Below are 27,364 nucleotides of genomic sequence, written 5' to 3' on the forward strand. Positions count from 1 at the left end.
GAAACTAGCTCAGCAGTTTCTCATGAAGTGAAACATATTATTTAATTACCTCATAACCCAGTAATCCACCTCTAGGAATTTGCCCAAGGAAACTGAAAATTTATTTTGATAAAAAAACTTACACAAGAATGTTTACAACAGCTTTGTTCATAAATGCAGCAGGTTGGAAGCAACCTAAATGGCTTTCAACAGGTGAATGGGTAAACAAACTGGTGCATTCATAAACCGATTACTACTCAGCAATAAGAAACAAACCCTTGACATACACATAACATCTCAAATGCATTATGCTACATGAAGGAAGCCAGAATGAAAAAGACATGTGTGTGTACCCTCTTTACTATTTAATTTATATGACATATTAGAAAAGGTAAAACTAAAAGAAGTGAGAATAAATCACCGATGAAAGGGACAGTCAATGATGGAAAGGACACATGGGGACAGTGTGAGGGAATTTTTGGAGATGATATAACCATTTCATATCTTGACTGTGGTCATTGTTACAGAAGATGCCATTTGTCCAAACTCAAAACTGTACATCAAAAAATTCAGATGTATGTATTTTTTTTAATAATTGTAATAGACATTTATTTAAAAGTAATACATTTGCAGTCCAGCATTCTACATTGTACATTTCAGGTTTAACCAACTTCGTAACAATACTTTGAGGACAGCTGCAACCATAGATTCCAACTACATGATTCTTTCTTTACCCATTTTTCTCTCTCTTCTTTCCTGAATAACCTCTTTCAGATACAGTTTGGAGTAGAACCTATCCTCCTCTTTTGCCTACTGCTCTTTATGCAAAATCTACTGCCTCATGGTCAGGCACAGTGCTCCCTTAATGTGAATCATCCTGTCATTATAAAGGTTCCCAGGAAGCTTTCTTATGCTTGTTTTCCACTATCATTCTCACATACTGTATCATCTTGCAATAACCCCAGCTTACTGAACCCTGCAGCACTGTAATACCATTTTCAAATATCCCTAAACCACCAGCTTGATGCTGCAATGGCAGGCCTACTCTCCATGATGACCCAAGACCATAAGTATAGGTGTCTGCATTTTTATAGTAAGTACTTGCAGTATATATTTTACAGTAATAATTTTACTACATGTAAACTACAAAGTAAACTGCTGCTACATAATATCTGTACCAAACAACACTGTCTACTGGTACTCCAAGGATTTAAGTATGAGGGCACTCTAAGCAGGAATCCTCTAATGAGCCAATGGACATTGCAAAAATCACTACCTTATTAATTCTATGCCTTTCCCAGAAAGGGAAACAGGACAATCAGCTTCAAATGAAACATGGCCACCCAGCTTCAAATGAAACATGTCACAAAGCAAGGGACAAATCAAAACGGTATCTAAAGAACCTGTTAAGTTGCAGCCTTTTCCAATGAACTCCACTGGAAAATGAGATACAACTTTACCAGGTTTTAGGCTGTGGACCCTAGCAACACAAAAAAAGTTACATTTCAGTAATTAAATAAAAGCTATATACTGGATCAAAAATTTCCATTCATATTTATTAGGGTACAATGAACTAAAAAAATTTCCAAATCATCAAATGACCTTTAGAAAAAAATAAAATCAATATTCAATGGGTAATGCTTAAAAATTAAGAATCTTCTAAGGTTTTCTTCCAAGATGTTTTTATCTTATAATTCTCCTAATCTTAAATAGACATTAGACAAAACTAAAATCAAGAAGTTGCCCTGAAAGATGCGCCATGACTAGTATAGTTTCATTATCAGGTTGTTAGTGTATTAACAAGGTTGTGTGTAAAAGGGCAACTAAGTAAATTAATGTTGACAAATAATGTGATGTAAATGTTTTTCTAAAATTAGTGCTTTGTCTTTAATGTGTTCACTATAGTTCAGAATTCTGTATTTCAGTCCTTAACTTGTAAACTGTAATTTATTCTGAAAATCAGCATGAAACATGCACCCCCAAGCCAACTAAAAGCTGGGCTAGAGCTAACTTTAAATTAAATGCAGAAATTATATACCCTAAGATATATGTTAACCCAAACCCATTGTTTCCACATAAACATAACACAAGGTTTTAAAAACAGAATAACCAAATTTATTATCAAGCAATAGTTCTTTCGAAATAACTCAAAATTAGAAAAACATTAACCAATACATATAATGCTGAAGGCCTGACTGACTTGCTTATGAAGGAGCTGATAACGTGACAGTAGAACAGCGAGTTTCACCTTCACCTACGGAGAAGTCAGAGTCTGTAAGAAGATAACATGATTTTGATGACATAACACTACTTTTCTTTTAAAAAAAATGTCCTTTTGAGGTGCCCTTGGCTGGCTCACTTGGTAGAGCAAGAAACTCTTGATCTCAGGGTCTTAGGTTTGAACCCCACATTGGGTGTAGAGATTACTTAAAAATAAAACCTTTAATTAAAAAAACTGATTTTAATGTTCTTTTGGGGCACCTGGGTGGCTCAGTTGAGTGTCCTGACTCTTGATTTCAGCTCAGTCATGATCCCAGGGTCATGGGATTGAGCCCTGTGTCAGGTTCTGTGCTGAGCATGGAGCCTGCTTAAGATATTCTCTCTTACTCTCTCTAATAAAAGAAAATTTTTAAGTGTTCTTTCTAAGAAATAGGAGAATACCAAAGATAACTTTAATTAAATAATCATTATCATTGATCCTCGCCATTTCTTGGATGTCTACTATGTGCTACAGGCAACATATATGGGGCTTTAAAAACATTTTCTCATTAACTTATAACTCTAATATTCGATTCCCACTTTAAAGAAAAATAAAACTCAAATAGATTATGGTCCTTAAAAGCAAAATCCTAAATATTCTTGACCTTACACAACGATTTCTATGATTTGAGGAAAAAAATCCAATCTAGATTTTTGTGCTTACATTTCTCTAATTAGAAAATTTCCATTTTGCAGAATGAGAAAAAATTTTTAAAGCCAAGCCTTTATTAATTTGCCTATAACATTCTTTAATTGCTCACCTCCCCAAAAAGAGGTTTGATCCTGAAAGGATGTTCTTAATGTTCGATTCAAGTTCTGAGCTATAATAGATACGGTCTTTTATCTTAACAGTCACCACTACAAAAGCTGTAATTAGACTTAATAACCAAATTAACCAAATTGAGTAAGTCATTCTCCAAATTTTATTAATTCAGAGTTCTACTTTGGGCATTTATCTCCTTCCCCTCAAACACATGCCCGAAACATCTGTAGTTTTAAAAATAAAGCTCTTTGATAATTAAACACTTCATTCTGTTGTCCCTCAGAAATATTAACCCTTTTAAGGACTCAACCAAAAATACAACACAGAACTCAGTGAGAACTTAGCATTTCCAGCACCTACCAGAGGACCTGACATCTACAAAGGTATTACTGGTTCTTTCACAAAGGATGCTTAATTATTTGCAATGAATTACAATGAAAACAAATTCAATACCTTTAAATTGCTTTTCTAGCTTCAATGCCTCAAAGTGTATAAAGGCAATTATCAAATCACTGGTGTGTACATCATTCAGTTTCTGAATTATCCACAGCACAGTTCAGCTCTAGTCTAGCTTTTTCCCACAAGCATGCTTTTACTCTTCTTTCCACGATACCACCTCATCTACACCCAAAAGATGCACTTCACCAAAAAGATGCACTATAATGTACAAGCCAAAGTAAACCAAAACCAGGAAGGCAACTCCCTTGGGAAGAGGAAAAAAAAAGCATTCTAAGCTTGTTGATATCCCCTATCTGACCAAATCGCCAGCAAATGTGGGCAGACTCACAAGGAGGCAGAAGATAAATCATCACAAAGGCCTTTATGGTTACTTCAACAATCCAATAATAGTGCCAGCGGATAAGCACCCATACTCTCAGAAAATGTGGGTAACAAGAATTAATGAATTCAGGAAAGCCTGTCTTTTCCATCAAACATTCAGTTGTACAAATCACTACCATTTTGCCCCATCTCACACATCCATTGTTTTACATTTCCAACTAGAAGGAATGTTTCATCAACAAGCTCTGATCCGGAAAGGACACGATATGCTACAGGCAAGACCATTTACTGTCTCTGAGGTGGCAGCTCCCTATTTAAACAATAGAGATAATAAATCCCATCTACCTTGGAGGGCTATTGAGACTTAAGATAATATATAAAGTGTTTGAAAAGTGCAGAGTTCACTCAGCTCCAAAAGGTGCAGTCCCTGCAAACCCCTGTGTAGAAGACTTCAATGCTAGAGAAACACGTTGAGGAGACTCAAAAGTTAAGACAGGATTGGAAGGCTCAGACTGCAAGCGATTCTGTGAATATCCATACAAATATTTTTATATTTAATAAAATAAAACAATTAAGAGAACATATTACATCAATAAAATATCACGGACATTAAATGCTTAAGCTAGTAATAATGGGTTCCTGTAAATTAATTTCCACTCGCTGTGTGATTTTAGCAGGAAACATCTTTTAGTCTGTCTTTCTCCCTCAGTTTCCACAATAGGCTTTTAAATGTGTTTTGTTTTCTGGCAAGCATTGTTCTCTCCAGCTTCCCAAGGCCAACTGGGGCCCACAGGGACACTTAGAGGTCAGAGATGCTTTGGGCAATTTTGTCCTTATCTACTGGCATGGAAGAGGCATTTCTCAAACTCGTTCCCATCCCTACAGGGTCATGTAACATTTTCTCTGCCCATGGTAACTTCGTGCCAATGGATGGACAGAGAATGCAGCACTTAAGTGTGGGCTTATTCTTCCTTTAGCATCCCCTTCCTCAGCCTCCCTGCTGAAACTTGTAAATACTGTACACTCTGTCTCCTTTTTTTCATTTTCAATGCCCAGGGTTCCACAGTCTTCTACAGGAACACAAAATTAAAAGTTAGCTGAACTCAAATTCTTATTACCAGGTGAGAAAAATCCAGAAGTCGAGCCAGGTGAAATTTGGCACAATGAAAATATGATGGTGAGGAAGAATTACTGTAAAAAAATTCCTAAAATTGGAGATGCAGAATATGTTAAGATCATGTTACCCTATTTATTAATAATAAACATTCAATGGTGACAAACATCTGACTTAATGCAACCTAAGGGAAAAACTGAAATGCAGAACTTCATCTTCACACATTGTTATATCCTGCACTGCTGGAGAAATTTGGCATTTGGAAAATAACCATGAGAAGAAGCACGAAGCACTGCCAGACAGAAGTAAAAACCTATCCTGAACTTACTGGCTTAATACAGAACATACCATTGTATCTCATGATTCTGCAGGTCAGAAGTGCCTTTCTCCTAACCTTCCCCTTGCCTCAACACAGCCCGTCCATGTGGACAGCAGGGGCTTTCCCAGCGCATGGCAGCTTCAGGAGAGCCAGACTTCTTACATGAAAACTCAGGGAACCAAGATAGAACCTTCTATGAGACAGGAAATAGACCTGCTAGTCACTTAAAGCTTGGGCCCAGAAACTGACCCAGCATCTATTCTGCCATATTCAGCTGGTCAAACATTTTTTAAAAAATTGACCAGATAAAAGAGGAGAAAACAAAGACCTCATGTCTCAATGAGAGAGTAGCAAAGAATATATGGCCATCTTTAATCTATCACAATTACCAGGAAGACTATAAATCTGCTAGATTACAAGATAGAAAAGTGAGGTATTTACCAATGAGTAGGTGAATATTGTCAAACTAATCAAACCCAAATGAACCACTGAACATATGAGAAGAGGTGCAACTACAGGAAAAAACAAAGTCGGGATGCCTGGGCGGCTCGCTGCTTAAGCGACCGACTTGGGCTCAGGTCACGATCTCACAGTTCACGAGTTTGAGGCCTGCATCAGGCTTTGCGCTGACAGTGCAGAGCCTGCCGGTAATTCTGTGTCTCCCCTCTCTCTCTGCACCTCCCCTGCTTGTGCTTTCGCTCTCTCTCAAGATAAATAAATAAACTTAAAAAAAAAAAAAAGGTCATTATGAAAGCTTAACAGCACAAAAGGTATCCCAACACACAATGCAATATTAAGTGCTGGTTTGTATGCTAATATTTTTATCCCTTCAAGGAAAATCCTAACAATATCAGGTTACACATGTTAGGTTTCTAATTAGAGTCTACATTTAAAGTTTTAAAATGTCTGCTTTAGGGTACAAACCGCTCTATTTAGTTCAGCTAACACAGTTCTAAAAGTGAATGGCATCTTTACTTATCCACCTGACAATAGCTGCTGCCATTTATTGAATATTCACCTCACACTAACCCTGTGCTAAGTATTTTACATACACAATCGCATTTCACTGTCACAAAAACTTGCTTTACAGCTAAAGTAACTTACAAACTCATGCTCCCCAAAATCCAATATTCTCAACACTCAGGTATTGTAGCCTCTGCCTACCTGTGTAGTCAAAAAGTACTTCCGTTAAGCTACGATTCATGTATGTAGTTATGCATACATAAATCCCAAGATTCACCATTTTTGTCTCTTGACAGAATCATCATTTTATTGCTCATATTTTCGCAGCATAATATAAAAGGGTACATTATTGTCTAAAATTATGAAGAAACCTTAAAGGCACAGCTAAGAAATCCTGTACTTTATTTAACCATGTCTTGTCTCTCCCCTGTAGAGAAAGCATCCCCAACAAAAACCTACACAAGGTCCATTTAAAAAGAGCCTAATGAAAACAAAAGAAAACTGCATTTTTCAAGACTTTGAAAGTCACAGCAAACAAGAAACTCCACTGAAGATTTAAAACAAAAGATAAACCCAACTTACAATTCAAGAATGTTATCCAAGTCAGAAGAAATCTGTTTGCTCTGAAATTATGATGTATCACGAGGTCTGTTGGAACACAGTCACATCAGCATTTCCAGGATAATGCACTTGCGTGTGACTAAGTGTGCTTTTTGCCTGTGGGTGTACTACTGGGTGGAGCATTATGATTTGTGACTGAATAAATCAGTTAGCCATTCTCTAGTGGTACCCCCCAGAGTCAATAACACTTGTTTTTAAAGTCCTTCCACTTCATGTTTTTTTTTAGTATGCAAATCAATTCAATAATTAAAAGGTACACCTCTTCCATAAAGGCACTTAGGCGTTTTTGATAAATGTGGCTCTTCTCCCTATTTTCCAGAAGATACAACGTGTACGATGCTAAGGGGGCAACACACAGGTGCAGTGGCAAGTGGGGAGTAAGAGGCAGAGGAGCAGCAGAAAGGTTAGTGATTCCCTTTTCTCTCTGCCTCAAAGGTAGAGAATAAAGAATGTTACATAGTTTAACTTCTACTTTTTAATACCATGTTTATTCCTATGAAATAGTAACAAAGTAAAACAATTACTTGTGGTATTTCCCAGGGTTCCACAGTTATAAAACAATTCATAATATTTATCATATTTATTTTTGTTCTCAGAGGCTATTATGAGAGGCTAGAATTTCATGCATGATCCAATTAACTAATTATACTTATTTAGAGGCCATGAAATGCCTAATTGCAGTCACAAATAGGAGATCACTGGTATAATTAGTTGTGCTACCAAAACTATAGTCACAAAATTTCTTAGGTCAGACCACACAAAAACTGTGACCCTAATTATAGTATTGTTCTCAGTACAATTCAGTCTTAATATATTAGTCACCACTGTTTGAGAAATAAGTTTAACTGGTAAAAACATTCTCCTTACTTTAAATTTGGTATAGTTTCGAATGCACTAAAACATTTCTGGGAAAATTTCAAATACCTCAGGTTCACTGTATAGAGAGAGTTTGTGAGATCGTGTTAGGTCAAGCAGGGCTTTTTTTTTTTTTTAACTTTTTTTTTAATGTTTGTTTATTTTTGAGAGAGAGAAGGAGAGAGTGCACACGAGCTGCGGAGGAACAGAGAGAGGGAGACATAGAATCCGAAACTCCAGGCTCTGAGCTGTCAGCAGAGCCCGATGCAGGGCTCCAACTCACGTACTGTGAGATCATGACCTGAGTTGAAGTCAGACGCCCAACCAACTGAGCCACCCAGGTGCCCCGAGCAGGGCTAACTCTCAAGCAAAAGGGCGCAAAATCGGCTATTATTTAACCAGGCTCTGAGAAAAGACTGAATGAAACAACCATCTTTTTTTGCTATCAAAAAAGAAAACAAACCAGATACTCCAAAAAGTTAATGGGTATCCTTGATAATGTTTCCTCTGGGGAAACCTGTGGCCCTCCTCTGATATGCAGTGATTTGTCAGTGCTGACAGGTCAACATGCCAGATTCACCAAAAACAGCCTGCCTGACCTTACTGGGAATCTGGTTCTGTAGGAATGGCCAGAGCCAGCTCGTCCACCACTCACCACCCTTCTAATTTTTGAGGGAGGGAGGAAAGACAGGAAAAATCATAAAGAAAAAAGCCACAATGACAGACGTCTTATTTTCATACACAAAAAGGGTAGTCAGTGTTGTTAGTGAGGGGAAGGAATGTGAACTGTGGTAACCTGCACGAGCATTTTCCATGCGCTCTGCACTGGCTGCTTAACCAAGCTGTCTTCACAAACAGTTCCACGATCCATTCAACAGTCCAAGTTTATATAAATCTATTTCTGAAAAAGACTCCCTAGGTTTTCGTGACGTCTCTCTCCTATAAGCTTCCCACTGGGCCCACTTTCTCGACACAGGCAAAAGACCCTTGGAATGAGAAAGAAAGTGTAATGCGTTATTTAATCATCTTACTTTAGGCCTTAAGAATCCTCATTATGGTCATTTTACACATAAGGAAACTAAAGTTCTCTCTAAAATAAGGGACCTGTCCAGGGATATACGGTTGGTAAATATGGGGATCAGAATCCATACTTAGAGACCATCTGACTTCAGTAAATCTTCTCTGTATTCCAGTCGAAGGCTTTGAAAACTACAATAGTCCTGGTGAGCTGTTACCTGTCCCTTTGAAAAAGCATGCTCGGTTAGGTGTATTTCATTTGACTGTTATAAACTGACACAGAAGACTGATTCAGAATATGAAATGTGTTAGATCCTCAAATTTTTCTGAAACAGGTACTACATCATCTAACTTCATTTCTTCAGTTGCCTTCGGTGGTCTTGGGCTGCTTTTTATTTTTCCCTTATTCATTTTGTTTCCCAACTAGACTATCAGCTTCTAATGACAGTACCTATCATAAAGCACTGTAAACACCAAGTCATTGTTAATTTATCTGCTTTCTGGTAAGGCACTCTACTGTCCACCAGCCATATCTATAGATAAGTGCTTCCCTGAGCCAATAGCACAAGAACTGCCTTTCACTTAACCATGGAGAACAATTAGGATAAAAGATCATCAGGATCCCTCACAAAAAATAATCAAATTTACCAATGGCTATGATTATGGAATACTGGCGAATATAGTTTAGCACTAGACTTGTATAAGAAGCCCCAGTAAAAGGGATTGCAGTATTTGGACAAAAGAGAACTTCAATTTCATTCATAAAAACAGTTTCTTAATGCACTGACTTTTCTACCGAGTTGAGAAAGAACCTGTGATGAGTGCTGAGTTCTTGGAGAACAGAATGTTTCATTTTGCTCTAATTCATTCTATTACTGAATTAAACTTTGATGTATTGGTCTTGACAAGTGCTTCATGCTGATTGTATTGTGTATGATAGTATAATCACTCCCCATGCATTTCCCACTGGCTGGCTGATTAATGCAATAGATTACCTGCAGCACTGATGGCAAGGGGGAATCACTGCCCTTCTGTACTCTATACTGTTTGTATTTCAGTGTGCATTGAGTGTGTGCGCACGCGTGCATCTGCATACATTCAGGCATAAACAGGCACCCATGAATATCCACCTGTAAATGGGCGAAGACGGCAAGATAAGCCAGGAGGGGAAGAAAACTGAAGACGCAGTGAAGATTAAGGCCTTTCAATCACTATTCTCAGTACATCAAAAATACTCAACTTTGTAAAGCTTCCAAATAAGTGTTTTAGCATTATACTTCAATTATTTCTTCACTATTTTATTGATAGATACTTTACTAAGCGCCAACTATATGCCAGGCACATTTTTTTCACCTGTACAGGAAAACAACTTTAAAAAAATGTGTCATTTTCAGTATTCTAATTAGTGGACAAGAAGGGGAAAGGGGGGTGAGATTATCACATGAACACTAATAAAGATGAAAAAGGATGGCTCCGGAATTAGTTTAAATGCCCCCAAAAGACAGCAACTGACAAGATTATTAAGGACAGTGAGTGGTTTAAATGGTTTCAAAACAAACAAAAATCTCTCAGACTAGCTGTTGTACACAGGACCCTAACATTTGGCAAAGAGCATCCTATGTGTATGATCAGTATGTATGGTGAATAGGTTACCGGATACACTATCATCTTTAAATGTGTTGGAGACCGGGGGTGTCCCACTTTTGTGGTCTTGGCAACATTTTGAAGCCACTGTTCCTAACAGGATTCTCTCCAAATTCCAAGCTTATATTGGATCCAAGTCCCCTGTATACAGTCCTCCCATCCAACTCCCTCAGCTTATGCCCATCCATAAAGAGAGACTGTGGCTTCCAATCTAAGCCATTTCAAGGTTGCTGATAACTTAAGTCTGATACCTAATTGATGAGTGGTCATGCTCTCCTCCAGGAATGCCCAAAGCCATTTTGAAACTTACTAAGATACCCCAAATTGAAAGGGGCTGGGAAGCACAACCTAGGGTCAAGAAAATAGAGCTGACACAGCCCAAATTCAAAGAGTAGAATTTCTATTTCAAAGGTTATCTTTGCAACAGGAGACACAGAGAGCTGGGTGAGTTAGCCCCATTTTGGACAATTACTATCACTACTCCTGGTTATTTGTCTCTAGATCAGAGCCTGAGAAAATAACCTAGAACCAGTTACTAATTCATCCAAGCAGTTTAATGTCAGAGGGCACCTGTATTTTACTAGACAGAATATTATTCTTATTCCAATTTGGAATTTTTAAACACTGAAACAAGATTATGCAATTGTTAGATAAGCTTACAGCAGCCTCACAAAAACTCACCTGCTATACATCATTTACCAGCTTGCCTTCTCCTCAAAAAAGAAAATTATTTATATAAATAAAAGTCATTCTTTGGTACACCTCTAAGAAGAGCAGCTATTTAAAAGCCTATTGAAGACAGTAAGAATCAAGCATGCATTTTTAATCTCGGAACCCTTTGTTCTAGAGAAATCTTAACAGAAAGCCTATGTGTCAAGTGGTGAAAGTCATCTGTTGGGATGGAGAGGACTTGCCTCCCCCCATCCACACTCACTTCCTCCCAATCCCGCCTCAGGGCCTCTGTGAGGCACAGGTGAACACCCCCTGTCTAACAGACACACATTCATCATTTTCTTGGGTTCTCCTGCCCCCTCATTGACCCACCTAAGCTTTAATCAACTGCACAAACATTTGTAAAGCACCTTGCTCCACACGGCACCCCACAGAGAACAACCTAAGTGGCTGTCTCACTCCTCCCGTGGCTTCTACTTCTTCTAGTCCGGCTCCCGGCATCTCTGATCCCCGTGAAGCTCCTGAGAATCTCAGAGGACTTAGATGAGGATTCTCAGACCTCATTAATTTTTGTACGCTGCCACTTCAGGGTAAGAAGTGATGAGAGGAAATTTTCCCCAACCCGTCTTCCTTCCTTCCTTCCCACTCTCTCACTTCTCCCCCACCCTATTGTGATGGTGCTCCCCAGAGATCCACAGTTGAGCAAGGAGACCACCTCTCCCCAGCCACATTTCCCTTTGGTGGCAGTTTCTTGAGGGCAAGTGCAATACTAACTCTTAGGAAACAGAAAGAGAATAAAACTTTACTAAAATTGTTGTGAGGAAGAAAAAGACACTTTATACTAATACTCTGACACTCTTAGTAGCCACTAATATGAGAAAAAATATCTACTACCAATGGATTCATAAATATTACATAAAAGAAAGAAACTAGAACCTATTCTTCGTACAAATAATGCTACCAACACACTACATATACAATATAGGACACGAACATGTACTATCATAAGTCATAAGGCATCTTAACTCCTAATAAAATCTCTGTGGTCTATATTTAGAATAAAGTTTCATAAAAATACACAAGGGAGTGATCCCCAAGTGTTGTTACAGATCATCTATTTGTACACCTAAATAACTTAGAGGATGATTATCATTAGGAATCTCCATTTGGTTAGACAATAGGATCAAACAATCTGTAAAAATCTCTTTTAATCTTGAGAATCTACCATTTTCTATTAATATTTGTTTAAAAGTTGTTCTCTTTATTTCTACTCTTTCCCATAAGTGAGTAATGAATGGATAATTAAACCCTAGCAGCTGCACTCAAGGGAAAGACAGTTGATGGCACTGTACAGGAAGTAAAGAATATGCATTCACAGGGTACCTGGGCGGCTTAGTGGGCTAAGCATCTGACTTCAGCACAGGTCATGATCTCACGGTTCGGGAGTTCGAGCCCTGCGTCAGGCTCTGTGCTGTCAGTGCAGAGCCTGCTTTGGATCCTCTGTCTCCCTCTCTGCCTCCCAACCACCTCTCTCAAAAATAAATAAACATAAAAAAAATGTTTAAAAAAATACACATTCTCTCTTTTGGTTAAGTTCTGACCCAAACTAAAAGTTAACTCTGCCTACTTCAAGGAGCAGAGAACAACCCCCCTTCTTCCCATTCCCAGAGCAGAGCAGAATCCAGAGGCCTCTGAGCCCCGAACACAGAAGTCTCCGTTTTAAGAGACAAAAAGCAAGAGGACCACACAACAGAGAAATACACCACACACAGGTAGTGAGGACGCAGCAGCAGCATCAGTGTTCTGAGAACATGGCCAGACAGAAGCAAAGCCTCCTGAACATCACAACTGACAAAGCCTCTGTATTTAGAGGGAGCTATGAATAATAAGGGGAAAACAACAGACTGAAACAGGAAGTATAACCCCACTCCAGAGCAAGACAGCCTAGCCCAAGTGCAGGAGGGATCTGCAGAGCTACAGACCACATGACATAAACAAGTATTGACAACTGTGTTATCATTAGGGCTTGATACAGGCCAGGACAAAGACCATGACCTAAAGGTCTCACTGGCTCCTTAGCAAAGGAGCCTGGAAAATGAAATGAAAATTCGACTGTATCCCATATCCCCTATGTACTCTCTCTGTATTTTGTGATAAGCATAAGTTTATTATAACAGTTCTCAATCAATAGCATATATGTGGCTCTTCTACACTGTATCTTTTTTCAGATGCTGAAGTTAGAGAGTTGCTAGAAACAAAGATGAGCAACTAGAATAGGTAAGCTCTGACGACTATAATTAGACCTGCAGGACCACAAGTGGGCAGACCAGCCGTGCAGCTTTTACAGGTGAGCTTCACCTTGCCCCTGCTCTGCTTGGAGCAGAGACCACCTAGCAGAGAGGCAAAATAAAACAAGTGAGGATGGTATGTAGTTTGGCGGTTAAGTCTCTGAAGCCACTGGCCTGGGATCAAATTCAGGCTCTGCCACTGTGACCTCAAGCAAGTTATCTAGTCTCCCAAAATGCCAGTTTTCTCAGCTATAAAATTTTTTTTTTCAACGTTTATTTATTTTTGGGACAGAGAGAGACAGAGCATGAACGGGGGAGGGGCAGAGAGAGAGGGAGACACAGAATCGGAAGCAGGCTCCAGGCTCTGAGCCATCAGCCCAGAGCCCGATGCGGGGCTCGAACTCACGGACCGCGAGATCGTGACCTGGCTGAAGTTGGACGCTTAACCGACTGCGCCACCAAGGCGCTCCTCTCAGCTATAAAATTAAGGCAAATAATTATACCTAAATCTCACTGGATTGTTTCAAGAATAAAAAAAGAATGCATGTGTTAGGTGCTCAGCATAGTGCCTGATAAATAAGTGCTGACATCTATGTCATCTTTAGTAGCTGGACTAAAATGGGAAATAAAGCATAGGAAAAACTTAGATCCTAGGTCTACTCTCTCTCCCTTCTCACCTCCCTTTGGAGTAAAAACAAATGACAATAAAATTGGACTGAAAATCTTGAAGACAACATTGTTGACAATGAATTTGAACCCTTTATAACCCTCTCCCATTGAGTTCATACCTGTCTTTGTTCATGTTATTCAATGTCACTACTTCTTCCTACTTCCTAACAATTCGCCTCCATGAACACCTTGTAAAACCATGTTAAATTCAGTCTCTACAAGTATTTGTACTAATATGTGAATAAATTACTCTATCAAAGTACCCCTCAGTTCACTCATGCCTAGTCTAATTTCTGTCTCCTGAAGGTTCTATCCCTCTATTCCCCCCCTATACTACCAGGACCATCACCAATAGTAAAATCAAACACTTAATACATCTATGCCTCTGAACATAGCAAGTGCTTAATACCATACTGATAAAGAAACCACAGTAAGACTTCTGGAATGAAGGGTTAATGAGAAGACACTGAAGTGGTTTCAGTGGTAAAGGTGTCTTCTCCTTATGGCCAGGGAAGACAAACTGGCAGGTGAGAAACAATCCCTAATGTGTAGTCCATTAGGCTTACATTGTACACTTACAGCTACAGAGAAGTATCCAACTTTTGCACCTGACAACTTTTTGCTGCAAGGGGGCTCTGGGAATTGCTGTTTTCTCCATGGCACTAGCAAAGAGAACACTACTTATATGGCAAACCACAATGGAATGCTTCCAAGTTCTCTCTGAAAAGGAGTAACTCCTCAGACATTCACTAACCACCATCAGCTTCAAACTTGGGAAAGCCTGGATCTGAATTTATCATATAAACCAAGTAGTGGCTCAAAACAGTGGATGAAATTACTAAGTCTATTACTTTTAGAGATGTTAGGTGGCATTTCCCAGGTATTTCTCCACAATGACCTCCAAAGCAGAGTCTTTGGAATCTTATTTCTGACTGTGCACAAAAGCCCTTCGAAGTTACTTACAGCATCATTTTAAATGTGTGACTTAAGCATACAATTCAGGAATAATGTGGGTGGGTGGGTGTGGAAGAGGCCCACAGAGATGACTACTGGTATGTGAGGTAGTACATGAGACAAGTGTTCTGAGTCTGCGGAGCAGGAAATTTTCAGTATTTGCAACAGATTTGGTCTCAATGGATGAACGATAGGCTAAGTTCTCTATTGCTGAACAAAGACTTATTGTGACTCCATGCACCCTGAATCTGTACACCCACTCAATCTATCCGGTACCCTACCAAGGAACACGAGAGCTGCTGCTTAGCCGCTGGACAAACTAACCTTACAGCGGATTTCAAAATAGAAACTTCTAACTATGACTATTTCTACTCACAAAGACTTAGGTATCCATTTCAAAACTTTTTTTTTAGGTTTTATTTTTAAGTTATCTGTACACCCAATGTGGGGCTTTAGCTCAACCCCAAGATCAAGAGTTGCATGCTCCACCAACTGAGCCAGTGTGACACCCCCATATCAAAACCTTGGAAAAGAATTCTGTAAGATAACTCCTTGTATCTTGTGAATGTGAGCAAAGCTCAGAGTAGCAAGACTCTTGCAATGGTAGCCCAGCCTCTCCCTAAAAAACAAAGTTGAAATGCTAGAAAGCAAAACGTATGACTCAGCTCACAGAGAAAGTGTTTAAAATTTTAGGAAAAAAACACATATGTAAAACTTGAAAAATGAAAATTTAAGAATCTTTCCCTATGATAAAGCTGTAATTAAATCTTATTTAACTGTTTCCTCTAATGACATCCATTTTTAATTAGATTTTAATAGACTGGCAGCTATAACCTATAGTTTTATGAAGCAAAGTAAAATTACAGTCTACAAGACATTTAAGGAAAGAGACCCATCAACATAGATAAGAGATTACAATATACCCCCTCATCCCTAAAGACCCCCATGGTAATTAAGTGTGCTGAACAGAAAGCCATTAGGGCTAACAGTAGGTGTGCTCACCACCAATCGACACTGGGTTGTTCTTTGAAATCTAAGGATTATTTCTATGATCTGCTTTCTAGATAATCTGCATTTTATAGAATAAAGAATGCAACTAAACAGGTGTATATTCTCTAGATCTACCAAATATGCACCTTCTATCACTGCAACGGGCTTTCTATCTTAAGATTTTATTTTATTTTTTGAAATTTGAGAGAGAGAGCATGCATGCACACGCACGTTTGAGCAGGGAAGGGGCAGAGAGAGAGAAGGAGAGAAAGAATTCCAAGCAGACTCAGTGCTGCCAGCGCAGAGCCCAATGTGGGGCTCAAACTCATGAACCACAAGATCATGACCCAAGCTGAAATCAAGAGTCAGACACTCAACCTACTGAGCCACCCAGGCACCCCCTTTAAGATTTTAACGTATACATTTTCTCTTGCTGATCATGATACCACACGTACTCTGAGATGACTGCCGTATGGTTTAGAAAATGACTATCACATAGAAAAAGTAAAACTAATATTGAAAAAGATTCATATATAAGAATAATGTATCTGCAAATGGGATGCACTGAACAGGATCTTAATAGTATGCATCTGTATTTATTTCATACTACATTATGAATATCAGGGAATAAGTCACAAAAATTAACTCAGACTAAATGAATATCATAGGCACTTAATTTAGAAAAGAAGAACTGAGCATAATTAATCCCTCTGTTCCCGAGGGGGAAAGGAATCAGGCCTGTTGCTACTTCAAAAAAGTTTGTATATACTTATTTGAAAGAGAGACAAAGTTATACAAATATATATTATGTTTTAAACTAATTTTCAAACCTCAAGAGTTAAATTTTAATAAATCACATATACTCAGTAAGCTGTAAATATTGGGGAGGGGAATATCTGATCTTACCAAAAAAATTAAATTTTGTAATCAGGCTGACAATCTGATGCCTCCAAATACCTCTGCCAAGAAGCAGAGTTACTTGGCTAAGATACTCTTACTTGTACACTTTCATCAGATTAAGGCTTTCATGCCAGGAATCTTTTTTTTTTTTTTTTTTTCCTGGTGTATTGGCTATTGCCAGAAATGGACCCATCGAATTCACCAGTGCTAAGGAGTTAAGCATCTGAGATTTAATTTAACAGTTTCAGCTTTATTAAGCTGTCACAGAGCGGCCCCACTCTGATAACAGTAGCTGCTCCAATTATGGCTTGGTTTAGGGTTGACAAGTATAATGATTCATTCGTGGCACATGAGAAGCAATAAAAGGTTGTTTTGCATTACAGCTTTAAAAATGTGGGCACTTTTTTCATTTAATTTGTCACTTAGCTTTTGCTAAGAGGACATTTAAATTGCAGTAAAAGGCAAATGGGGCTTTTAGTTTAAATGTAATCCCCATATTTAAATGATCTGTAATGGTGCAGTGTTGGAGTGGGAACACTATTGTCTCACAGTGGGTCCTGATGGTGACATGTGACATTTGTATTCAGGTCCTGTATTATCCATGTGGCTAAAGGGCTTCCAATTTCATTTCACAGCCAGAAGCCTGCAGAAAACACCAATTAACTTGCAGATCCCATTTGCCGACAAAACTCAGCCTCTTCTCAATGTCTGGCATCTGGCAGTGCTCAGCATTTAATTCCAAAGCAGAGCCTTGAAGCAATGTGAGCCCTGTGCAGGGGCACAAAGTCAAATTCTCCCATTTTATTAAGAAGCAAAATCCTTTCGTTTTGTAGTCCAGAAGCAACTTTTAGTTAATTTTTTGGTGAATGAATATTAAGATATGGTAGCTATTGTTACTTCTACATGGGATTCTTCACAGAACATATATGCGGTTAAAATGGCTAGTGACCTCTGCTTGCCAACAGAGTACACAAGAGAATTTACAACAGTCTAGTAATGATTGGTGGGCGGGGTGGGATTTGTGAAAAAAGGAAATACAGGGCAAGAAAATGTATTCTTCATCTTAGACTGAAATCAAAGAACTTGAATAATATAAAGCCTGGTCCATAATCAGAAAGCAGTTCATCATAGGGTATAACTAGAATCAGCTGGTGGGAACTTCCACCTAATGAGAATTTATAATTCTTATTGAAGGCTGAGGCACACAATTTCCAAAACAACTTGGAAAAGTGAGATGTGACTAATGGATTAAATATGAACACTGTAAGTTTTATTTAACTATATCACTTTTTTTTGTAACCAAAAAAATTAGTTTGCCTTCTCTTAATTAGTTATTTGTAATTCTAATTTCCTCCAAGCATCTAAGTTCTTAAAATTTTATTCATTTAGTATTAATCCAAAATTTTTTTCTTTAAATGATTCCCTTCATTATAGTTTTTTTTGTAATGCTAGTCCTTTTGTTTTTTTTTTTAATTTTTTTTTTCAACGTTTATTTATTTTTGGGACAGAGAGAGACAGAGCATGAACGGGGGAGGGGCAGAGAGAGAGAGGGAGACACAGAATCGGAAACAGGCTCCAGGCTCTGAGCCATCAGCCCAGAGCCCGATGCGGGGCTGGAACTCACGGACCGCGAGATCGTGACCTGGCTGAAGTCGGACGCTTAACCGACTGCGCCACCCAGGCGCCCCAATGCTAGTCCTTTTGAATGTCATAAACCAACTAATCAATTCAACATTTACTGATATATTGATTATAAAATAATTTTATAATCAGTATACATATACTGATTATAAAATTGAAAAAGGTTTACCTGGAAAAGTGTATCACTCAGTATTGTATAAAAATACGTTTAAACCATGCATTACACTTGTGTTCTCCAATCACCAGACCATGCTCCCAAACACTCTTCTAATATATTGAAACAATCTACTATAGTTACAGACTGATTTAAATTTTGATTGGGTTAGAGATCACTAACCATTACTTCAGGTGACCCAAGGAATGTACCAAGATTAAGTTATTACAAGATAGTTAATAAAAATACCAGGGAGGGGCGCCTGCGTGGCGAAGTCGGTTAAGCGTCCGACTTCAGCCAGGTCACGATCTCGCGGTCCGTGAGTTCGAGCCCCGCGTCGGGCTCTGGGCTGATGGCTCAGAGCCTGGAGCCTGTTTCCGATTCTGTGTCTCCCTCTCTCTCTGCCCCTCCCCCGTTCATGCTCTGTCTCTCTCTGTCCCAAAAATAAATAAACGTTGAAAAAAAAAGTTTTTTTAAATACCAGGGAAAAAGGTCAACAAATACCTAACAGGTGGCAAGTAGCAGATATATCTGTCAAAAAAAAAGAAAAAAAAAAGCTGTCATCCATACCAAGTTTCTGAACATACATTCTATTAACAGGAAAGAGGAAACTCTAACGTCCAATTCTTTACCAACTTGCTGCATATCCGTAAGTCAGTCAATGCCATTTTCTGGAAGCCTCCTGAACTTCCCCTGAATTCAGTTTCCTTACCCATAAAACAGTTCACTTCAAAGGTCCCTTCCAATTATTACAATCATGGGGCACAGACAAAAACAACAGCTTCCCTTGGTCTAGACTTAACATGGGATCAATCAACAGGATGTGGTCTATTATTAACCAAGAGAGAAAAAAGGTGAAGGTATGAAGAGTTATTCTATTCAATTTCAATGAAACTAGGATCTTCTAGTTATCATATCCAAAACATAAAATACAGGCATTGAGATATTTGTCAAAAGTTCCATTTTCCCCATGCAGATTTCTTAATAGAAAGACCACAAATGCATTAATTCCCTAGCAATGGGCACTGGGTAAAAATATTCATCTCCCCAAATTTCCCGGTGAATAAGACTAATGGATTTGTCATTTTTTTCAATCATTTTTATCAGAGATCTGGGAAGCAATAAAAATTGTAGTTTGCTGTATCTTTTCCATTCTGACAATCAAAAGTTCGTCTAAGTCTGTAGCAGCCAAAAAAAAAATGTTCAAACCACTTTTGATACTTTCAATGTAGGCAAAGGAGGGAAAAACCCAAATTTTAGACGAATTGATTACAATATTATTCTAGAAATAAGTAACTAGCTCTACTAAACAAAATAACTGTTTTAAAACAACATGGCTTCTTTTTTCAAATATTGAAGCAGATTCCTAGGCTCGCTTTCAAGATCACACAATTTCCCCCAAACCTTCCCAAGATTATTTCCTGCAAATGTCAGCCCAAGTCCTCCTTCTAACCAGGATATAATGGCAGTTAGTTCACATACGAGCAGCTCTCTCTTCAGCAACACTCTGACTATGCTTTTTTAAACACTCCACCATGATCTTTACCCATACACAACTCAATGGCAATCCATCAGGAAACTTGTATTTACCCAGCTCATCCCAGAGCTGCCTATATTTGTCAGTCATCGCAGTGCCTTGTTGCCTCCAAAGTGACAGACGAGGGTCAGCCATGAATTGCTCTGTTATCAACGTCAACATGCGGGCCCCATTAGAGTCCCTCATCTTCAACATCTCCCGCACCTAATGGGGAAAAATCAGACCTTTAGAAAAGTGTTCAAAAATACGCAGCAATACACAAACAGACCACTTTATTTCTTTCTCTGGGGTCCAGGGCAGGTAATTTTTGACACCAGCCCTCTTAAGCAAACAAAAGTTTGTTAAAAACTGGTCTCTATCCTAAATGGCAATTTAATCAGAGAATTAACTGTTAATTTTTTTAAAACAGGTTTCATAATGCACATGAGGAAATTTGGTTACCTTCCCAATTACAAAGAAGAAATTTTTGCCAGCCTAGAGAAACATACCAAATTAAACGAGACAAATAATTTGGCACCTTCCTGACTCTTCCAACTTATTGTACTTACCACCAGAATAGACAAGCCAAAAGCAGTCTACTGATAACTCTTTAGGGATCTTCTAAATCGACTGAGTAATGTTTATAATAATAACATCTGTCTTTCTGTTCTTAAAAAACTGCATTATTGAGACATAATTCACAAATCATACAATTCACCAATTTAAACTGTACAATGCAATCTTTTGTAGTATATTTCCAGAGTTGCGAAGTCCTTCAGTTTTTGAGGTAAATCAGAATTTGGTACATTCTCACACCGAAGTTTTCTGACAAGAAGAGCAACATTATACTTTTATATTCACTCAGATGGGACTCTTTTTGCAATAGTCAAAGGAAATGGACTGCATCACAGGTTAAAGAATTCTCTTGCTCTAAATGAGAGATCCAGGAAGCAGAACCATAACCTGTGACCTGGTAAGCTAACTCCGCCTGTCAAAGCTGGAACTTAAAGCTCTGTCCACTACTCTTATGCCAAATTCTCCAAATAAAATTTTTAAAAAGGGGGGGGGAGAGGGGACACAAGACTAAGTCTCTTTCGAGAAAACCCTAAATAAATCTATCAATCCCAAAAGTGTTTACTGCTATGTGTTCAACAAATAAGAATCTGAGCTGAACACCACCAGTTCTCCCTACAGGACATTACTTGAACAAGGTCATAAGCAGCAGAAAAAGAGAGGGGGTCCTTTTATTCAAGGTTCTGTGTGAAAGGCAAATGAAGGAGGAAATGGCAGATATTCAATTAAGCAGCCTAAACCTAAAGATCCACAGATCCTGTGTCAGGCTTGTACCCTGACAAGTAATGGAACCCCATCACAGGCTTTACATTTGAGCCTTGCAAAGAACTCAAAAGCACTTTCACCCTAAATCACAAATGTTGTGCTTCCAGGATTATTTCAATAATCTTAAAAAGTTATTTCCCATATGGAAGCACTAAACAGTCATGAACAGATGAAGACTGCGAGGAAGAAAGGGAGTTGCCATTTACTGGACATCACGCTAAAGAGTTTTTACATTTGTACCTACCAGGTATTCTTCACAATAACCATATAAAGTAGGCCAGATTATAATCCCATTTTATGAATTATAAAACCATGCTTCAGAGAAATGAAGTAACTTGCCCAAAGGACAAGAGGAATCGCTGGGATCAGAGCCCAGATCTGTGTTAACTCTAAAAGTTATGCCAAAAAATTAAAAAATTAAAAAAGTTATTCCATTTCCAAAATTAGATGATGTTACTTCATACAGCATATATAATGTATACATCATCTACAGGGATAAAAATAGCAGCTGTAGGCCTGTCTAATACCTCTTTCACTTTGCTTGCACTAGGCCAAAGTGTACTATTCATTAACATGAGAATCTATGAAATACTTCCTGTGAATCAAAATATGCCAAACCTTTAATATTACCACATCATGGATTTGATTTAATGTTTCTTTTCCTGATAAACTTCTAACCTATTACTCAGCAACAGCAATGAAAATAAACGCTTTACTCTTAAGCATATAAACCACAACTATTAAGCAACACTCAAGTACACCTATAGTCTAACGGTAATTAATTTTCAGAAGGCAGACTCTGATCTACCACATGAGTTTGACTACCTATTAATTACCAAATGATGATTAAACCACATGTGAAGTAGTTTTAGGGTTAAATGTATTTTACTGTAATCTAATTCTTGGAAAATTGACGATCTATATTTAGTAAATGGGATAAATCTTTGGCAAGAGAATACTGATTAATCAGAATACACTATTTTCTGAACATGACCAGTAACAGAATATAGGCTAATTCTTCAGAGTTAAAAAAAAACAATAATTATTATAAATATTAGAAAAGCTTTTTTAACACAGTATTGATGAGTTGTCAAAAGTATCAATCAGTTATCTCTTCTGTTAAAAACCAATTTGAATACATTAGCCAGAACAATAGCTATATCCCCTATAAAAAGAGAGTGATTTAATATGACTAAAAAAGCATTTTACCCAGTATTGAAAATTGTGTTTATGGGTACTAAAAGTTCTGTATAAAGCAACAGACATAGCTTCTACTCACACAGAATTTATAACGATGATAACTATGTTTCCTGGGCCATCAAATTTTGGTGATGAAAATTAACATTTACCAAGGCTAAAATGACATGTTAGACACCATTACATTTACTCATAACTTGAGGGAGATGTGTTATCATTAACTAATTTTACAGATGAGGAAATGGACTTAAATAACTTGCCAAAGTTCATACATTCAGTAAGATTTAGAATTTAGATTGAAACCCAGGTCTGTATGACTCCAAAGTCCCTGCTTCTGAATCTAATTTAAATACACTGACATTATTAAACTAAATATATAATATCTCACATGCATGTATAAATTGTTCAAAAATAATTATGTAAAATTTACAGAATATGGATTAGAACAGGAGATACTTCGGAACCTCAAAAAAACCCCTTAAATATACAAAGCACATTATAGGGACTGTATTCAAAGTTATGCTCTACTTGAGAACATTAGCTAGAAAAAGTAAAAAATGTGAAAAGATAGCATTTTTAATAATATTAAGCTATTTACTTTTGAGTACTGAAAGGTTTTTCAAAATTGTATAAACTGTTACCATTTTAGTAATGGGAACTGAGAGAAACAAAAATGCTCCACATCTTGTCTACGGACACCTAAGTAAATTAATGCATTACAACATAATAGTTTCTAATTGGTTGGTTAACTCAGACTCTATTCTTCAAAAAAATAATTTAAAAAGCCTTTATTCTAGTGTACACATAATCATATATAGATACTTTCTATATATGTATATATTTAGAATATTTCTTTTAAAAAAAAATCATACCTTTGCAAAGAGCAAATTAAGCTGCTTCCCTGATCCGTGGTACCCGCCCTGGGAAAGGAACAGTTTAACCTGTTCTTGAACCTGCTCTTCATCTAAGTGCCAGCAGTTTTCATCATCTATACTAGCACCTGCTGTTGGATCAGGAGCACCTAGAAATAGAAAGAAAAAATAACACATATGCTAGATAAAAACTCTGTGCTAAAGGGCTCTGATAATAAATTTGAGAAGAATTAAGATTCTGTACTTTTTGCCTACACACTTTTTAAGCCAATCTCAATTTCAATTATACATACAAATTTATGACTGAAAATAAATATGAAAATCATTCTCTCATTTCCAGGTCTTTGTTGATTTGTGCTAAGCTATAATGCAGATTACTGTAGAACTGAGATATTTTCTTTTTAAAGATCAGAAACTAAACCTTTGCAGATGAGTTTACACGTCTAAAGAATTAAAAAGTCACAAAAAGGTCTTATTGTAAAATACATGATTGTTGATAAAGCTCTACTGTGTAGAACATGTTAGGAAAGTTTTGAAAGACATGAGAAAAATGTGAAACCAAGTAAACTGAGCAGAGTATTTCTCTTTACTATGTTAATTCAAGAAGCTTTCACTGTTATCTGCTGCTGTATAAACTACATGCTGACATACTCTTTAGTTGCACAAAAACTGAAGATTAAAAAGGGAAATCAAGCCACATGGGAACAGGCAGTGCAGCTGTTGTACTAAACCAGGTTGTAGTATCACCTTGCCGAACTGCATAAATATTTTATTGCTGAAGCACACACAAAAGGTAAGAGCTATGTAATAAGCCCTCCACGTAGACTACCTTAGAAACTCAAACATTATCCAGATATTTAGGCAGGTAAAAATTAAGTTTCATTATTTATTCAAAAAGTAAAATGGTATTTAAGGCCTAAGATGTATAAGTAATATAAAAAATTTAAATCTAAAAACTTTTCATCAATAGTGTTTAATCTCCTTATCAACCCTTAAAAAATACATTAAAAGTCTGGTTTCACATTCCTTTCCTTTTCTTCTAATAATCTAATAATGCAAAATGAATTGGCCAAGGAAACAAACACTAACATCTGCTTAGAACCAGGGTTCATTAGTTCCTAAGAGGAAGGATGAGTCTGTGAATCTCCCCGAAAAGGTGCACATTCATTTATTTATTCATTGAGACAACATATTTACTGAATGTCCTCTGCTAGATTTGGGGATGAAATTGTGTACAAAAATAGAACTGCTATCGTCATATAATTTACCATAAAATATTTGACTAAGACCAACAATAACAATTAACATCATGCCCAATATATTTGTATATCCAGGTGTTTATGTGATCACATCTATTAATCTGAAGCAAAAGCATGATGGAAAAAAGACCTTTAAGTAAAAGGCTCTGATATTCTCTATTTCTTTTTTTGAAAAGGGCTTATCATAATTTTTAAAACTGATTTCATAACCCAAAACGGGTTGCAACCCACTATTTGAGAAATACTATTTTAAGTGAGATAAATATCAACCTAATAATCACACATATAAATACACAATAATAAATGATAATAACTGTTCAAAGGAAGCAACCAAATGCCAGAAGACGGTATCAGAAAGCTCTGACTTGGCCATGGATCACCAGGGTAAGCACACCTTAAGGAAATGGAAACTGAGTTGAAATTTCCCTTACGTAGATTAGAGGTTAACTAGAAAACAGGAAAAGGAAGGAATGGGTCTGCATGTGAGACTAAGAGCTTAAGCAGAAGTCTCAGGTGGGAAGGAACACAGAACACAGATGAGATAAAAGCTAGTCTATGTTCATACAATCCAAAAGTAGAGGATGAGGAAAAGAAAAATACAAGACAACCCAGAGAAGAAGGGCTAGACCTTGAGAGCCCTGGCAAGTGAGTTTAGATTTCTCTTCCCTAAGTGTAATAAAGACGAATTCCTGACAAGGTCATCCAAAGGAGAAGAATGAAATACTCTAGATAGTAAAGATGTTTTGCTCTAATGTGCATCAATTTCAACATTCCTACGATGTAACATATTCAGCCACAAAAATGAATGTGGAGAATCTCTATGTACTACAATGGAAAAATATCCAAGATATGCTATTGAATGAAAAAATAAAACAAGCTGAAGAAAAGTATACATTAAAAAAAAACTTGATGTAAATAATGAAGTTTTAGGAAAAGCCTAAAACTTAGCATTTCCTTCCACATGCATAGAATGGGTAACCTAGGGGGCGCCTGGGTGGCTCAGTCGGTTAAGCGTCCGACTTCGGCTCAGGTCATGATCTCACAGTTCGTGAGCTTGAGGCCCGCATCGGGCTCTGTGCTGACAGCTCAGAGCCTGGAGCCTGCTTCACATTCTGTGTCTCCCTCTCTCTCTGCCCCTTCCCTGCTCATGCTCTGTCTCTCTCTGTCTCAAAAATAAACAAACATTAAAAAAAAAAAAAATTAAAAAAAAAGAAAAAGAATGGGTAACCTAGGTACACGAGGGAAGAAAGCTCTTCCCTGCACCTTTTCATATTTTTAAAATTTGAGAACTATATGAATATATTTAGGTACCTAAAAAATATCTCTCAAGTGTGGAGGATGGACTAGGAAGCAAAAATACATAAGAGAACAGTGAAGATGATGTTTTCATGGTCTGTACAAAGGATGATGATGGTAGCTTGAAAAACAAGAGTGAGAACAGAAATGTAGAATCTGACAGGAATTCAAGACATAAAAGCAAAGAAGTGGTAAAGAAGTGGGTATGTGAGATTTGTAAGATCAGGAAGTTAGGAAAGACAAGGTTTCTGGGTTACACAACTGGATGATGGACAACTCAATGACACAAAGATCAGAGCAGGACCAGGTTATGGGGTGGGAGGGCAGTGTTTATTAGGTCATGAGTTTCAGACAGGGTGAATTTTAAGTACCTCTGAGATAGCCAAGAAGAGGAGAAACGATTTCAAGTAGGGGACTGGACATTTTACAGGAGACTCTACAGATAGGAAGAGTATCTAAGATAGGGCCCCAAGGAAGGCCAATGTTTAAAGACTGGGAAAGAAAATGAGTGAGGATGGCAACGGGAATGAGTGGCCTCGAAGGAAGAGCTGGAGAGACTGGTTCTTCCAGAAGTAAGGCAGAGAAAGTTGTACCAAGGAGGACTTGGTATGTAGTAGATATTTAAGCTCCAGAGAGCAAGGATGGTAGCTGCCCTGCTCACCACTGCTTCCTGACACTTAACCAGTTTTTGCCTCTATCAGGCAGTCAAGTACTGGAACGGGGGAGAAGGAGGGAGGAGAAAGACATGTGTACATTCCTCCCCTAAGAGAAAGATTCCTATCAAAGAAGAACCGCTAAAGCATTTTCACATTTATCTCATTTTTGCCTTACAACGTCCCCTAGAGGTGAGTTAAGATCATGATCCCTATTCTACAGAAGCAGAAACAAGTTCACAGTGATTAGGACTTGTCCAGAGCCACAGTGCCAAATCCACAGTCTCCTGGTTCTCTCCCCTTCTGAACAATATATCCCAGAACCTTGGAGCTAAAGTTGAACCCTGACGACAAAAAGACAGGCATTGTCAGCCCTAAATCAAACACAAATCTAAGGAAAGATACTGGGATGTTCGCAAGCACTTATTAACACATTTCTCTCTTTCACAGGAAAATCTAAGGACACACAGTGCTGTGAAGAGTTAACTAATGGGGCTACATCTGTATCCCACAGGGACTGAGAGCCCCTAATCCAACCCATCTCCTTGATTCTAGAGAAAGAGACACACACAAATACAAATGCACAATGACAACTAAAGATTCATCTTTTTTTAAGTTTATTTTTTTAACAGAGAATGCATGCATGCCCAA

At 37.8% G+C, this 27,364-nt stretch overlaps 1 protein-coding gene across 1 annotated transcript in view; it reads right to left on the bottom strand.

The window, feature by feature from the left end:
• ZSWIM6 (zinc finger SWIM-type containing 6) overlaps nucleotides 1–27,364 on the bottom strand; it is a 198,894-nt gene that overhangs the window by 34,821 nt on the left and 136,709 nt on the right. The window contains exons 4-5 of the mRNA XM_040493311.1: nucleotides 23,506–23,654; nucleotides 20,173–20,323 (exon numbers count right to left, since the gene is read on the bottom strand). Coding sequence (XP_040349245.1) covers nucleotides 20,173–20,323; nucleotides 23,506–23,654 — 300 coding nt within the window. The remainder of the gene's footprint in view (nucleotides 1–20,172; nucleotides 20,324–23,505; nucleotides 23,655–27,364) is intronic.

This window comes from Herpailurus yagouaroundi, unplaced genomic scaffold, assembly GCF_014898765.1.
Source record: "Herpailurus yagouaroundi ecotype Mexico unplaced genomic scaffold, PumYag 29, whole genome shotgun sequence".
Lineage (NCBI taxonomy): Eukaryota > Metazoa > Chordata > Mammalia > Carnivora > Felidae > Herpailurus > Herpailurus yagouaroundi.